The sequence below is a fragment of the Orbicella faveolata genome, unplaced genomic scaffold (assembly GCF_042242905.1).
Source record: "Orbicella faveolata isolate gen_17 unplaced genomic scaffold, um_ofav_v1 contig_34, whole genome shotgun sequence".
Classification (NCBI taxonomy): domain Eukaryota; kingdom Metazoa; phylum Cnidaria; class Anthozoa; order Scleractinia; family Merulinidae; genus Orbicella; species Orbicella faveolata.
This window is the reverse complement of record NW_028301563.1, coordinates 33,530,001-33,546,030: the sequence shown is the minus strand read 5'-3', so window position 1 is coordinate 33,546,030 and position 16,030 is coordinate 33,530,001. Positions and strand designations below refer to the sequence as shown.

The 16,030-nt window shown below is 40.6% G+C and overlaps 4 protein-coding genes across 4 annotated transcripts in view; 2 read left to right on the top strand and 2 right to left on the bottom strand.

Moving 5' to 3' along the window:
- Positions 1-738: 738 nt before the first annotated feature.
- LOC149105901 (heparan sulfate 2-O-sulfotransferase hst-2-like) lies at positions 739-5,368 on the bottom strand. The gene is made up of 3 exons (XM_089271663.1): positions 4,613-5,368; positions 3,341-3,910; positions 739-2,364 (listed from the first exon to the last, which is right to left on the bottom strand). Exons 2-3 carry the CDS (start codon positions 3,873-3,875, stop codon positions 1,700-1,702), a joined length of 1,200 nt encoding a protein of 399 aa, XP_089127789.1. The 5' UTR covers positions 3,876-3,910; positions 4,613-5,368; the 3' UTR covers positions 739-1,699.
- A 1,297-nt stretch (positions 5,369-6,665) lies between these two features.
- LOC149105900 (uncharacterized) lies at positions 6,666-11,272 on the bottom strand. The gene is made up of 2 exons (XM_089271645.1): positions 11,188-11,272; positions 6,666-11,097 (listed from the first exon to the last, which is right to left on the bottom strand). The coding sequence occupies exon 2, from the start codon at positions 10,932-10,934 to the stop codon at positions 7,284-7,286; it is 3,651 nt and encodes a 1,216-aa protein (XP_089127771.1). The 5' UTR covers positions 10,935-11,097; positions 11,188-11,272; the 3' UTR covers positions 6,666-7,283.
- A 3,520-nt stretch (positions 11,273-14,792) lies between these two features.
- Positions 14,793-16,030, top strand: part of LOC149105894 (uronyl 2-sulfotransferase-like) — a 24,836-nt gene continuing 23,598 nt past the window's right edge. The window contains exon 1 of the mRNA XM_089271660.1: positions 14,793-15,046. The gene's annotated coding sequence lies outside the window, so the exon portion shown is untranslated. The remainder of the gene's footprint in view (positions 15,047-16,030) is intronic.
- The window catches only part of LOC149105896 (uronyl 2-sulfotransferase-like), a 13,893-nt gene continuing 13,890 nt past the window's right edge, over positions 16,028-16,030 (top strand). The window contains exon 1 of the mRNA XM_089271662.1: positions 16,028-16,030. This exon is cut by the window's right edge and continues 82 nt beyond it. The gene's annotated coding sequence lies outside the window, so the exon portion shown is untranslated.

Genomic DNA, 16,030 nt, shown 5'->3' with positions numbered 1-16,030 from the left:
TGTTGACATTTACCGGTATTCCTGGTTCTTCACTGAAGTCAATATCTACTCTGCGTTCGACCGTTCTTGACCATTCTTCAGGAAATTGCACTTCAGTCTCAGTGTTTTCGTCCTCTGCGGACTCTTCACTAGAATCCTCTGAGCTTGATTCAGATGCACCAGAGTAAAATTCCTGATCAGAGGCTCGGTGCTCGTTTAAATTAGCAAGTGGGAAGTCTTCTTCGTCGATAAATTGAATTTCAATATCGTTTTGAACGCTAAAATCTAGTGTAGCATCATCTCGAAGAGCCGCCATTTTTAAATCACCTCGCTCAAAACGTTTAACTAAAAGAAAACTCGCAAAATTCGCTAAAAACCCGCTCGATTGAAGAAATTTTCGAAAAAACTGAAGAACTACTTTGTGTAGTCTAAACCAAAATGTAGCATTAGTTTCCAGCCCCTAAAATCCCTCTTTCAAGGACGCCCGAATGGGGCCTGTATTTAAGTGGCCACATATGGCCACTTGGTACGCAAAGGGTTAATAGAGGTGGCCTTTCAATAAGGGTTTTATTTACAGTAATTTACTGACAATAATTTCGGAGTGGCCGTTTAATAAGTGGCCGCTTAATAGGGGTTTGACTCTATTCTAATTCGGATTACGAGAATCACTGAGCAGGCCGCGCGATGATCAGAGGGCAAACCCTACATGAACGCAAGCGGTGACAACACACACACACACACAAAAAAAAACAACACAACTGACTTTTCTGAGAATTTTTCAGATTCGATATTTTTCATTATTTTTTCCAAGAGGGCACAATAACGAATCCTACAATCTCATTGGTTCTTAGCGCGGTCCGGATTTTCCTATGTCTGACCACGGTCGTGGTAATTCGCGCGATGTGTGTGTGGAAAAAGGCAAACAATTATAAAAATGATTTGAGAGAGAGAAGAAGAAATAAATAAGTTATTTACCGGCTTAGACGGTCCGTATAGTGAAAACTGCTGTGACCTCGGACTTAAAAATGCTGCCGGAGGCCGCATCAAGACTTCGGTCACAGTTATTAACTATACAGACCGACGCAAAGCCAGCCCTAAGCCAGCTAAAACTGAGGAATTAATATCCGAGTGATATTGACCAATTTTCAAGGAAAATATGTTCAGATCTACGATATTTGTCCTTGGACATTATTTGTTCCTCAAAGTTCAAAAATGTTCTCGAGCTACGCTCTCGGGGAGACTGTTAGCCTCTCGGAACAGATGATTTCCGCGGACAAATATCCGAGCATATTTTCGCGCCAAATGGACGCTATTGTTTATATAGCGAAATGCGGTGACACCCACTGCAACATTTTGTGCAAAATTGCCACGCGGTAGGAAACTTCAAAATGCACCTATTCAACATTCTTGCCCTCCGACTAGAAAAGACGAAATACCAAACAGATCGTTACCGTTTGTTTAAAAGAGTGGATAGCCACACATGCAGTGCGGAGTGGCTGTCACATTTAGTGGCTGAAATTGGTAGATGCCATCATGCGCGCAATCACGATTGCAGCAATAGAAAACGATGCTAGTTTGTACATACATGCAAGCAAGGTATAATTCAAACAGGGAACAGAAAATGAATTTAAATAGTCACACACCAAGTTTTCCTCGGCATGTTTACAACCTCCAATTAAGCTACGCTCAGTCTCTGAAAGCGTCTTTAAATCAACATGATCTATGATATTCCACAAGCTTTAACTTGTTTCCAAAATATCTGTGTCACAAACTCGTACAGCTCCATATCTGCCCAATTCGCTCGTTTTATCTTCTCAATCATTTCTTCGCTCACAGAGCTGGAGTTCAATTTTTTCTTCCCTTCGTTTAGTTTCATATGTGTAGGTTCTTCAGGAACCACGGGTAAAAAATATGGAAGGCGTCGTTGGATAATCTTTAAAGTAAGGTGAAAATGCTCCAGTAAACCAACAGCTGCATAGTGCTTCAAAATATTTTCCTTTGCTCTTTCAAGTGCTTTCTCGGCATCTTTCTTGCAAAAGTCCTCGGTCCCACAGAAGAATCGCGTCATAACGTTATGTTTACATCCCTGACCTTGCTTCTCAAAGCATTGCTCGATTGTTTCGTTAAACTCACCGCTGTCAATCATCTGCTTCACTCTCTTTTTTGGTCTGTTTGTGCTACGCATATAAGCGTAATGAGAAATGTATCTGTCAACTGGGTGTCTGATTTGATTGATGTACGTGTGCGTTCGCTGAATTTTCAAGTTGTTTCTGAAGTAAAAGTGCGCGTTAAAAAACATCGGGCGATCTGCTTGTTTGACTTTGTGTTCAATAATCATTGGATACGGCCTGGATTGGCCACGGTCATAGAAATCTTCTGTGGTTTCTACAATAAAGAAACAAACCAATAACAAGTTAGGATGGAGTAAATAAACGGTTGGCTTCGATAAAAAGTAGGGAATTAAAGAAACCACGATGAGCCGAATCTTGCGCTGCGATTGGCTAACCGAGCGGGCAAGATGGGGGCTATCTTGCCCGCTCGGGATTGCCCGCTGTATCCCGCAAGAGAATGGTTTTCTTTTTCCATAAAATAAATCTTTTATTGACCAAGCCTGTTCGGTCAAGATGGCTGGATATTGGCCAAGTTCCTTTTTTGCGTGCTTATGGACCTCGACTCCGTCTCGGTCCATAAACACACACAAAAAAGAACTTGGCTAATTTCCAGCCATCTTGACCTCACGTTTGGTCAATAACCGTATCAACATTAATCTCATTACCCGCGAAACTTTTTTATCTTGAAACTGAATATCAGAATATGGAACGCAGCGAAATAGAATAAAATATTTAAAAATAAGCCGTCGTGGTTCACGTTCTCCAGACATTGCAGAATTTGGTCATTTCACGTTCTTGTTTAGTGAGGACGAGAAAGAAATGTAACACGAATTCAAGTAAACTGTTACATCCCGAATTTCAAAACGGCGGCCGCGACCTCAAAGAAAGGACGTTAAGCAATGACGACGGCTACGCCAAGGACGATAACTAGGAAAAATTAGATTTGTGGTTTACCTTCGAATTTCGCAGTTATCTAGACCTGTTTAGCAGGCTGATCGATCTAAAAACCGGCTTAAACAAAATATGTAATACCAGGGATAAATTCCAAAAGGAAGTACGAAAAATTAGCAGTAGTGGCTCACGTTGTTTAAAATGCGCCGAACGCGTTCATTTCACGCTGTTGTTTTTGCAGAGAATGGCTACGAAATGAGTTCAGGCACGAGCGTTATAATTCTTCGCACATTTCTTTTTTCAATCGACGTGGTTACTTAACTAAATTCCCTAAAGAAATCTTCCCCACGCAAACTTACGTCTGGTGTAGATATAGTTCATCATAGCTGCTACAAAATTGATTAATGCTCCTGTTGTTTCGCTTCCTGTCTTGTAAACTCTGTTGTATAGAACCACATCGGGTGTTATGGGTTGGCACGAAGCTGTCTCCAGAAACTGCAACAAGCCGTTTTGACTGGTTATCTTTACAGTCTGTCTGGGCTCATTACCAGGCAATGTAATCTGGTTGATGTCGCTTAAGTGGCTTTGGTTGTAAGCCGGGTAAAGAGCCAAGGCTTTCCATTTGGTCACGTTTTCTGATTGCGGCCTGGTTGCACTTGCCAGGGAGGAGTAGAATTTCTCCTGCCACAGTCTGACATCACTTTCTGTGACTTCCTTAAGCTTAAAAAGTGGAGAATTTGGAAACAATTCGTTTATCTGTTGATCATAGGTGACCAATCTTCTTCTTGGAGTTTGTTCCTTGACGAAAATCCACACGCAAAAGAACAGTGCATAACTGAATATGCAAAGAAAGACTGCTTTAGGACTCTTCGTAAAGCGCGCGAAACCACCCATAAGTTAATGAGGTTTTACGGCAATCTCATCGGAACCTGAAGAAAGAGGGGTCGAAAGACAATAAATTGTGAACAAAGGTCAGCATGAATTGTGAACAAACAGCTCAATGAAGCGTAAAGAGATCACAATGCAACACTGATGAAACGTTACTGAAGTGTGACATTTATGTCGTCTTTGTAAGTTGATTAATTTGATTGTCACGGCAACTTAAAAATAATGCACCACTGACTCCATAAGAAGTCCTAATATAATATTTCTGGCTACAATATTTCATTCTTATGAAGAGAATAGCTGTCTTGCTGATTATGAAAACTTGTGTTCCCAGAGGAACCATGATTTCATGATTTCTTTGATGCGCCATCATTCGAATAATCTCGGATCATGTCAAACGTACCCTTTAAGTACGTTTAGAGTTTGTATCAAGGTGAATGAGGGTTTTCAGAGTGCGGCCTACAGAGCTCTCTGGGTCCTTTTATATTACCTTCAATTATGCAATTGAATAGATGTAATTGAACAGATATTGTTTTGCTAACTACAGGACAGAACTATACTAATTAAAGTTGCATGAAACAGCGTGACCTGTCCGTGGCTAAACAAAACCCCAAAGGATTTTGAAATTAGCTATAACTGTAAATTTTTCTTAGGAACCAAGATCGATAAACTGAAGCAAATATAAAATCAGTCGTGGATGACATTGTTATTAATACACAGCGAACTCATTCTACAAACGTGCTCACCTGTTAAAGCCGGTTGTCTATGACTACCAAAACTTCTGTTTTAAATTGGAAAGCCATTTGAGTGTTTTAACCTCACCAGTGTGCGGGGTGTTAGAAGATTCTAAAACAACTAACGCCTCGATCTCCCATGGCGACCATTGCTAGTATTCAAAGCAAACAATAGGAAAAGTTTTGCATAAGAAAGTTCTGCTTTTGTGTGGGTGGTCGGTTGAGCCTCCCGCGTCGAGAACAGAGGGAAATGGACCCAAGCGGTGAAAGAAAAAATCAACACAACCGACTTTGCAGATAATTTTCTCGATTTTCGTTCCTTAACCTAAGCCTCAGAACTATACTAATTAAAGTTGCATGAAATAGTTAGTTATAGTTCCTTAACCTAAGCCTCAGCTCATTGATCAACAATGCGTTGTGTATAACTTCAAGTGTGACCAGTGCGATGCTGGTTATGTCGGTTACACCCGTGGCCATCTGTTCGTACGCGTTGATGGACATAGAAGCAAGACCTCGTCAGTACGCAATCACTATGATAGTAGACACGCAGGCAGGATTCCGGATGACCTTCGCAATTGTTTTAGGGTGTTGAAAAAATGCCACAACAAGTTTGATTGTCTCATTAATGAGATGTTACTCATTAAACAATTACGACCGTGTTTAAATGTACAATCAGACTCAGTTCGCGCTAAAGTCTTTGTCTAACTTATGCAAATTAGAAACTCTGAACTCTTAGTTACCCTTGAAATCGCATATTTAATTAGTTTCCCTTGACAATGGCGCCAAGATGTCGCCGAAACGTCGGATTTATCTATCGTTAGTTTTTGCCTGTATATAAACATCATACTGTTGTTAAACGAAACGAACTACCGCTATTGTTTCGTGGTCCAATCCTAAATTTCCTTCGCATCGCCCTGGAAAATTTAGGCCTGGACTCTTGGATTGGACTTTGGACTTGACCACGGACTTAAAACAATGTTTTAAAAGAACAATCAAGAGTATAAAATATGTTAATTGCAAAGTTCATTGACTATTTTTTTAAGGTATTCAAATTTCTGACTCAAGGACAGGGTCTCCAATAAAATTTAGGTCGAATACCATGTACTACATAAGAAGCAATTTAAAAGGTTTTCGATGTCATCTTGTTCAAACCTTTGTGCCTGCGAAAGGGCTCGGGCTGGAAGGAAGGGCCAGCTACAATCCCGAACAAAAGTGTTGATACACGAAGGAAGTTCTCCCCTCCCCCTCACTTACAATGTTGATAATCAGGTGATATTTTCCCTTTTTATGGAAAACAACGCGTCATCTTCCAACATTGATTAGGAGGTGGGGGGGGGGGGGGGGGGAAGGAGGGGGGATACGCAACCCAGCTCAAGTGTCCCAACTGCTTTTGTCTGGGATTGCGGACCGCGCTAAGAACTAATCAGATTGCAGAATGCGTCACCGTGCCCTCTCGGAAAAAAAAAATAATGGAAAATATCCAATCTGAGAAAATTCTGAGAAAAAACAGTTGCGTTGAGTTTTTTTTTTCCATCACTGCCATCATGGTTGCTACTGACACCACTTTTCAAAATTCCCTGACTTTTCCCTGACATTTCCCTGTTAAAAATAGCATTTCCCTGACCAAAAAAATACAAGATGTCAGAGATAGTAGCGGCTTCTTTCTACTCCTTCATTAAGACGGAGTAGCAGCCGTCCTCTCTACCCGTTTTACTCGTTCATTAAGACGGAGAAGATTTCAACAAATTTTTCTTCTTCACTAAGGAAAAATATCGTTGAGATCACAGTGACCCCAAATGTTTCTCTCAGCCTTCAATGTATTAAATCAGCCGCGTTTAAATTATTTCAATTTTCCCTGACTTTTCTTCAAAATGTCAAATTTTCCTGACTCAAAATAAATTTCCCTGACTTTTCCCAATATTTTTTTTCCCTGACCTGTGGTAACCCTGGCCATGCTGCATAGCGTCTAGATATGGTTTGCCCTCTGATCATCGCACGGCAGGCTCAGTGATAATGTTACATAACTCAGAACCGACCACCCACACAGAATCAGAACTAAGTCTTTTCTTATGCAAAACTTTCCACTTGAGTAGTGGTATGGGCTAGTCCAGTACGAATTTGACAGGTAGTGTCATGCAAATGAAAAAGTATTGTTATGGAAAGGAGTTCTATTGTTTTCTCGAGTTTGACGTATCCATGGTAACCAGAAGCCTCGCCCCCTTTGACGTCATTAATCTCGTTTCCGTGTTGACCGAGTAAAAAGCCTGGTTTCTAAGATAAACAAAGTAATCACGCAATTTTAAAGTTAACCATTAACTTTAATATCAAATGTTTCCCTAAAATTGCAGGACAGAGCCGTGTGCAACTCCTTAGTGGATTGCGCTCAACTTATGAATGAAACTATTTACAAAAGTGTTTACAAATGGCACAACAGTTCAATCATGTCCACGTCCTCATTTGTTATTCTTTCATAGCCATAGGGATATGTTTTGAAGGTGTAGGGATCTATCACTCGTTTTTCGTACACAAGCGGGTACTTTTTCGTCTGAGAGACTGTGGTCAGTGAGTACTCTTTGGAGTTTCGGACGATGTGATAAGGCTTGTAAATATCAGTTTGTCGCGTTTTCTCGAGAGGGCGTTGAATTTCGTCTAAAACATTTTGCCGCAACACTTGATAATTTAACTACTTGCTACCTTCACTGTTTAAAGAGATTCCCCTCACTTTGCATTCTTCTTTTTCTTTCTTCGTGAGGTAACCATAGTTTTTCGGTCCCGCGGACGCAAATTCAGTGATGAAGTCGTCTTCTCCCAACTCGTCCTTGAAATCACCGAGAAAGTCGTCAAGGGGAGGATTGTTTTCATGAGGTAAACTGGAAAAAATAACGCTGTCGGTGTCTGTGTACTGTACTCGTTCTTGTAGCATGTCCAGAGCTGCATACAAACGAAGTCGAGCCCAACATGTCGTGAAACAAGCGATGAAAATGTTGAGGTTTGGTGAGACAGATTCGTCATTCGATTTCAGTTTATAGTGAATTTCAACGATGTCTTCAGACAATACACTCACGTAGCAAATGTCATTTGCATCACTTTCATGGAATGCACTGAACCTCATAGGATCTCCGAACTCTTTGATTTGAGTTTTGTTGGTGCGCTGGCCAAACTTCCCCCACATGAAATTTAACATCATTTTTACAAGGCTACGTTTGCCGGGATTCTTTTCAATGTTGTTGCGGTTGAGTTCGATGCCCTCTTTCGCTTTGTAGGATCTCAGATGTTCTTGTTGTTTGACGGGATCATCGTCTACATGAGCTGGCCAGCCGCTTGCCTCCTCTTTAATCTTTAACCATGTATTCACATAGTCTTTAAAGAGACCTTTCCTCGTTTCAGAAAAATGCCACACTTCGTGAATGTAAGTTATTTTGTAGCCCTTCTCAACGGCTTTGTTCAGTTCGGGGGTACACCATGTACCTGTAATTTGTCTTTCACTGTCGCTGTGACTGCAAACCCAGGACCGTTGTAGCATTGGTTTTTCCATCTCTTCTTGTACACAGGCTCTACATAGCGGGAATGTTAGTTTACCATTTTCACGCAGCGGAAGTACTGGATGAAACAGTTTTTCTGGAGGTAAGCTTGTGACCTTGGCAATCCCGAAGTAATTTTGGATGTCTGTGTCTTCCGGCTGAAATATAATTTCAGGGTGGCCGACAGGATACTCAGCATTCTTATTAATGAACGGATAGAGAGATGTAAAATCATAGTAATGAATCTTCTCTCCTGAGGCGATGTCAGCCAGATGATAGAGTTTGACAGCGTTTGTTCGTCCGCCGCAGAAGGCATCACGGGGATTTAGTGGCTCCACCAAATCGAGGCTGGCTACAAAGTTCCTGACGTCCCGCCTTTCTTCTTTCATTTTCCGCCAATCACACTCCCACATTTTGATGACGTTGTAACCTTTGTCACGCAAGAATTGTAGTTTTTCCTGGGTGCAGAGATACATGTCGGCAGTGCAGCGGTGCTCTAATCTAAGGTGTGTTTCGGATCTGTTGGGATAGCATTTACGACAGCCATGCCAAAAGCAACCTTGAAATTCGTAGACGGTGTTCGTAGTTGCATCGTAGCCGTCCACGGTGTAGCGACTGTTGGGGATACGGTATTCCCCATCGTTTCCAACATGTTGAATTCTCCCACTGATCTGACTTTGTTGCCACAGTAGATATTCCATGGCAACTTTCGACTGATTTGTTTTTAGTCGCCAACCGTGGAGAGGCTCGGAAGCAATTGTGTTGGCTTCCATTCGGTTTTGTCGCAGGTCTCGATTGCATGCCGAAGCTATAGTAATATGACTGAAGGGGTCAAACTTTGTCTCTTTTTCAAAAAGCCATTTGAAAGTAAGGCATCCCTCCTTCAGTAATTTCACGTCCGACTCGCAATATTCCAGCAATTCTTTCTGGAAATCGAACACTACATTCTCAGCTCTTTCTTTATCATGCCATTTCTCGAAGTCTTTACGGCCGTTGACAGACATTGATTCAGGCATGTAAAATTCTTTCTCGGGAATTGGTCCCACGTAGTCTTGATTTTCAGGCGTGTTAAACAGGTGAGGAAAATAGCCCTTCTTTAACTCTGTCAATCCGAATGTCTTTGGAAATGCTGAAAGCGGCATTTGAAAAAATGACAGAGAGTCAATAAAGTTAATATTGTCAAAGGTTAATTGGAGAAGTTTAGCTCCATTTCTGATTTGATTGAGGACCCTGTGTTTGCGATGATATTCCTCCACGACGAAATAGGAGTCGTAGCCAGAAAAGTTATGGGCCAAAACAGTTACATTGCGCGTGTCTTCTTCAGTTAACGTATCCAGCCATTCCAGGAAATCGCGAATGCAATCTTCACCTTTGAAGTGGAGTGGACAATTATCATCCTCAGTTTCCGCTATTAAAAGATTAGGGATGTGTTTGCCAGTATCTTGCATCGCCTCAATATCGAAGAAAACGAGAATGGGAGGCTTTTCATCATCATCATCATCATCATCATCATCATCATCATCATCATCATTACTATTATCCTCTGCTTCGGCTTCGGTTCGTCGCTTGCGTTTTTTCTTTTTCTTTCTCTTCTCCTTTTTTTCTTTTTTCTCTTCGGTTAGCTCTTCCGGTGTTTTAGGTATCTGAATAAAGCATCGGTGGCTTGCGGCCTCTATGTACTCGTGGCAAGAGGGACAGTCTATGTAACCGCATTCATGTTCTTGTTGCTTCTTGAGACCCACCAACAACTTTTTACAGCTACGACATTTGCGGCGTTGACTGCAAACACTGATGTTTTTGGAGTCAGCGGTTTTTCCCTTGTAGGATTTCGTCAGATGATTTTGAAAACAAACATCACCATAAAACATCCGCTCACAGGATCCGCAGGGTGTAGCTGGTGGTTGATTACGACACCTGGCCTCTGTAAAGTCCTCACATCCCGTTTGTAAGCAGGAAGAACAATGATCAGGGTTGTTTTCACAGGCGTGTTGACCTTCGTTATTGTAGGGTTTGAGACACCTTGCGCAGAAATAACTGTTACCAAAGAACCCAGGTAACGCAGTGATCACGTTGTAGTGTTCATTATCATACAACAGTACCAATTGTTTTTCCTGAGGCTTTCCAAAAGAAGTCACGCTATAACCTCGGGTAGCGTCCACAAGTAAGAGCTGATAATTGTTCAAGGACGGCGTCAATGCAAATCTAGTGAGTTCCTCGTAACCGCATTTTCCCATTTCTACATTAGCTTCTATATGCAGCTTGATTGCTTCATCTCTCTGGATAGAGAAACCTCTTCTGAAGCTGTTCCATTTAGGGTGATCATCCACTCTAGCTTTAGCTGTCACAATGGCGCGGGCGCAGCATAGTTCATCTTTGTTATCGATACTGATGACAGAACCTTTCAAACGTTTGAAAGTTTCTGGATTAGAATGTCCAGGTTTCAATTTTCGTTTCTGACCGCTACCGCGAGGAGATGTACGAACGTGTGTAAAAGATAATTGAAACGAATCATTCATTTCAAAGTTCTCGTTTGAGTTTAACACCTGTGACATTTGCTGCAGCAGACTGTCGACACGATCGCTACCATTTAACCATTCCCCCGCCGGTAACGCTCGATAAGCATAGCTGTTGACTAAGCGATTGCTGGCTAAATTGAAGTAGACACGATCAGCGGCTGGTATCCTGTCTCGGAGAATCAAATTTTGGATTGTTCTATGTAATCCATCAGCAATTGCTGCTGCCAAGTTTTGTTGAGGTATAAATTGTCCCACCTGACGAATGTTGGAGGTGTAGTGACGCTCTCTAACGCCCATTTTTTTTGCTGTGACTATCTACGTACGGGTTGAGTACAAATTCGAAGCGTCCAGGTTCTGTGGTAGCAAGACTTCCCCCCATTTGTTCTTGATTAGTGAGTTGACGTTCTGTAGCCTCGGCGACATTTGACAAAATCGTATCATCGATAGAGTCGTCAAGAATCTAAGAGAAAATATAAAATAAAATAAATAACCCGGTTCATCACACATTAAGTACACGAAATGTATTTTAGTTACAACATATTTAATTTACCTGTTGGAAATAACTGTTTTCTGGTCCATTCTCAATAGCAATAATGGCCTCCAATAATTCTTCATCGCTTATATCCTCAAAGTGGCTTGACATGGGGCGAAAATCTTATCCAGAGAAACAAACGTTTAGTCAACAGTCCACCATCTGCAAATGATTTCTATCTAGCGAGTCCCAACTTTATTGGTGTCGTTAACTAATCATATTACAGGAAATGCCAGCACATTTCCAACATCCAATCATATTGCACAAAAACGACATCATATTTTCAACCACCAATCAAGTAACATATGACGTTATTGATCTATCATAATTACATTCACACACGCAGACCACCCGAAAAGTTTACTTAGTTTGTTAATTTAATTTTCCAGTAAATGAATAACAATTACACAACTCGCATGAAAACAAATGCCTTCATTAGTCTTTTAGCGTCCGTTCAATTCGCCTTAAAAGATAATAGCCTATTCAGTTAAGCTAACAGAGTCTAATCATTCACTGTCACATTCTTGCGTTAAGTTTTCAACTCTTATGCAAATTTCGTTATCCCCGCGGCCAATGGGACAAATTATTTGCATCGCGCGCTAAACTTAAATTTAGGAGTAACGGTTCCATTGTAACTTTAAGGTTTATAAAATACGATCGGACGAACGCTATAGCTTTGCTTATCCTAAATCCGTCCAGTGTTACTTGTGTTATACTGGTAGAACGTTTCCAAGTCCGTCAGCGAGCTATTCAAAATCAAAAGAACTTCATTTCAAAAACCGTAACCGCCTTCAAATTCCAGACCTGATATAAAGGATTACAGCGAGCTATTCAAAATCAAAAGAACATCTTTTCAAAAACCGTAACCGTCTTCAAATTCCAGACCTGATATAGAGGATTACAGCGAGCTATTCAAAATCAAAAGATCATCTTTTCAAAAACCGTAACCGCCTTCAAATTCCAGACCTGATATAAAGGATTACAGCGAGCTATTCAAAATCAAAAGAGCATCTTTTCAAAAACCGTAACCGCCTTCAAATTCCAGACCTGATATAAAGGATTACAGCGAGCTATTCAAAATCAAAAGAACATCTTTTCAAAAACCGTAACCGCCTTCAAATTCCAGGCCCGATATAAAGGATTACAGCGAGCTATTCAAAATCAAAAGAACTTCTTTTCAAAAACCGTAACCGCCTACAACCTCCAGGTCTGATTGAATCACGTATTGATATAAAAAACACAAAGGTTCATTATCGTTTCCATTCATTATCAGTGACTATTCAAAACCAAAAGAACTTCTATTGAATGCTCATACCCTCCTTGAAATTCCAGGTTGTGATTAAAACATGTAGTGGTATTGAAAAGCACAAAGGCTTATCATTTATATGAAAGTCTCACGTTCTATCAGTTTTATCGAGCAGATAGTAAGTTTCGCCTACCGAAGCACTTTCACTTTTGATCTTACATAGTCATAATACATTGTTAACAAAAGCGTTCTGTGGGTCTTGTGTTCTTGCGTTCTTGTATCGAGCCTCGCTGATGCAAAACGTGTTAGGCAGCCAGACATCAGAAAATTACTCGAGAATTTGACAACTTCTCTGACTCACATATTGAGTTGGATCGACTTTTTTTCACTGGGTACATTTAGAAGACCGCCAAGTTCAGATTTTTGGAATTATAGTCACGATTGAAAATCGACTCAACAATTTCGATTTCGAGTCTTTTCACTTAAGCAACAATGAGCTGTCTGGTGACAGACCAATGTAATTATCTAGCCATGCATGTAGCTTATGGAGGTGTATTGTTTCGATGGACATAAGTGTTGCAAGGTATCCCGACGTGCCGAACAAACATCCCTTCGAGAGTGAGTAGCAATGCTTTCAGTCTCTGAATGATACTGAAACTACGATTAGTACTGGCAATGTGGACCAGCCTGGTCCGAGTGCGACTTTAGTTTTAGGTTTTATGCAGGATGCCTGAAGGCGTTACTCGTAATCAGTTTGTTCCCCCGGGGGAGGTACTTTGGGAATTTCTGGGTGGGGATGTGCCGCTGGGACCATGGAACCCTTAGCCTATACCAGAGCTAGTTCAACTGAATTTTGCTACCCTATGCTAGAGTAAACTCCCCAAATCCCCCATCTATCGACACTGTTGAGGCTGATTTGCGTAAATTTAAACTTGCTGATTTGATTTTTTTTTATATTTTTGAGTGGCAATTCCTGGTTTCCTTAGTCTAGATAAAATCTTCAACCAACTAGTCAGTTTTGTGAAAAATGATACCCTATTCTAGACCCAAACGCTCTGATTTATATACCCTATCCTAGAGTAAACTGCTTGAAAACCATACCCTTCACAGCGGCACATACCTATATAGCCCGTATATGGCAGTGCCCCCCCCCCGGGTTTGTTCCATTCGTTATGCACGACGTACAATCTGCTTTCCATAGATTCCGTCAAGTCATGTAGTTTCATCGTGAATTGGGTGCGCAGGTTTGACCTGGAGTGCATTAAGGTACCGTATATCTCTCATTTGATGTCTCATAAAGACAAATTAGCGGTAAATTGCTCTTTTTCCCGACTTTCTTGACGTTAATTTACACCATGGTTAAGAGGTTCGGAGTTAATCAAGTGATCAATAAACAACTACTCTTTACACTTGTTGGCGTTCTTCCAATCCGTAGATACACGTACTGACTCCTTTGTAGTTATCGTATCTTGTTTACCAATTTGGTCAAATTTAGAGACAACATGAAAAAGAACGGAACTTCATAATCAACTAATACTGCGTAATGCAGGTTTAGGAATGCTTTCCACGGCCAATGAATTCCATTCAAACGTCTCCAGTTTTGGCAGTGCCTTGAAGAGAAGGAGATTCCGAATTCATAAAGATGGCAAACGAAAACTGAGCTAAAGTCAACCTTCACAGTCCGGTTGTTCAAAAGAGGGTTAAATAAACCTTGGATTGGAGTTAATCTGTAGAATTCTCCAACCAAGGTGAAACCTTGTTGAAAGCAGGGTTTGTGCGTTGGTTCGTTATTCTTGGCTAACTCGAGAAATGTCAGAAATCAAATTTCAGAGAAATTAGTTCGCGATTTTCAGATTTCCATACACGCACTTTAATTACTTGCGCAATCATAATTTGGCGCCATTTCAAAATCGAAAATTGTAAAGTACCTTTTCTCGACACCTAATTTTAAGATCTCTTTTTCTGGAAAGTTGTTTGTTATGTCTCGCAAAACAATTGATAGCGTGCATACATTTATTCATCGGGTAAAATGTTTATAATATTCCGTGTTGACGAATTTGGAGACGACGACTTACTGAGAGCCTGTCTAAGTTTTATGCAGGCTGCCCGAAGGCGTTACGCGTAATCGATTGGTTCCATTCATGTGCAACGCTTCTTGAAATGCACTCCGACACATAGATTCCCATAAAATCATTTAGTTTTATCGTCAATTGAGCGCACAATTTTTACCTAGAGTCCAGAAAGGTACTGTTTGTTCCTCATTTGATGTCTCTTGAAAAATTAGCGAGCAATTGTCCTTTTTTGAGGGTTCCCTTTGGTTTGTAGCATGTTTGCGGAGTTAATCAACTGATAAGACAATACTTATTGTTTATAGTCAGCTTTCAATGTTGGCGTTGTTACAGAATCAGTAGTTTGTCAATCTTGTTTCAATGTATGTATTAGTGACAATTAATTTGAAAAACACTGGTAACTTGATAATCACCAAGCGCTGTGGAATGCATGCTTTCCAATGCTGATGTTACAACATTGAGACTTCTATTTTTCCATCAGTTGTGTCGAGTTCGAGGAGGAGCAAAATTCGAATTCACAAAGTTGGTAAGCAAGAACTGATCAAAAGTATATTTTAACAAGGTAAGCTTTGCAAAATTAGCTATCTGTTTTATTTAGCGGGTAGTAAGTTTTCCCTTACTGAAGCACTTTCACTTTTGCTTTTCCATACTTAAAATACAATGTACAAAAAGCCAGCCCGGTGGGTTGCAGAGATTTGAATCGAGAATAGCTTATTAAATAGCGCATAAGTCGGGGCACAAACCTATTATTTCGGACTTTTGTAACGCTGGCATGGTCAGTAATGAAATGTGTATAAAATTAAGGAATAGTGAAAATGGACAAGAAATGCAGCTCATTTAACTATGAACAGAAAGGAAATTTAATATTTAGTAATGAATGTCATCTATTTCTAGTGATGATTTTTCACATTCGCCAAGAGATATTTTACGCACTTTGTATTAAGCTACCGAAAGTCAAGAAAGTGGCGTCAGACCGCCAATTACGAGACTTCAGAAAATTATTCACACATTTGACAACTTCCTCTGGCTCACATATTGAGTTGGGTCGACCTTTTTCTGTAGGTGCATTGAGAGCGCCGTCCGTTGCAAACTGAAATATACGAACATGCAGTTTTAAGCTTATTTTCGAGATTAGTGTGGAAATTGAATACAGTATTCGGTAATTTCAATTTCGAATCTAGATCACTTAAAGAATGCTGAATTGTCTTGTTCGGACCATTGTAATTATATGCAGCCATATTTGTGGGAGGCCCATTGTTTCACTGGGTATAATAAGCGCTGTAAGGTATCCAGCAGTGACCAAACATCCCTTCGAGTGGGAATAGCAATGCTTCCAGTTAATGAATGATACGGAAACTATGATTGTGGACCAATTTGGTCCTTGTGCGACTTTAGTTTTAGGTTTTATATAGGATGCCCGAAGGCGTTACGTGATCAGTTTGTTCCATTCTCTCGAATTTCCTGTGAACCGTTTCTGAGAATGCACGCCGACGCATATTCCGCTTTCCATAAATTCACCGACATTACGTCATTCAGTTTAATCGTA

What these genes read in the sequence shown, in the direction of transcription:
- LOC149105901 (XM_089271663.1), bottom strand. Translation starts at nt 3,875, where the DNA reads ATGGGTGGTTTCGCGCGCTTTACGAAGAGTCCTAAAGCAGTCTTTCTT. An exon ending in GAACTATATCTACACCAGAC is followed by an intron (nt 2,365 to 3,340) that starts GTAAGTTTGCGT and finishes TCTTTATTGTAG; the next exon opens with AAACCACAGAAGATTTCTAT.
- LOC149105900 (XM_089271645.1), bottom strand. Translation starts at nt 10,934, where the DNA reads ATGGGCGTTAGAGAGCGTCACTACACCTCCAACATTCGTCAGGTGGGA.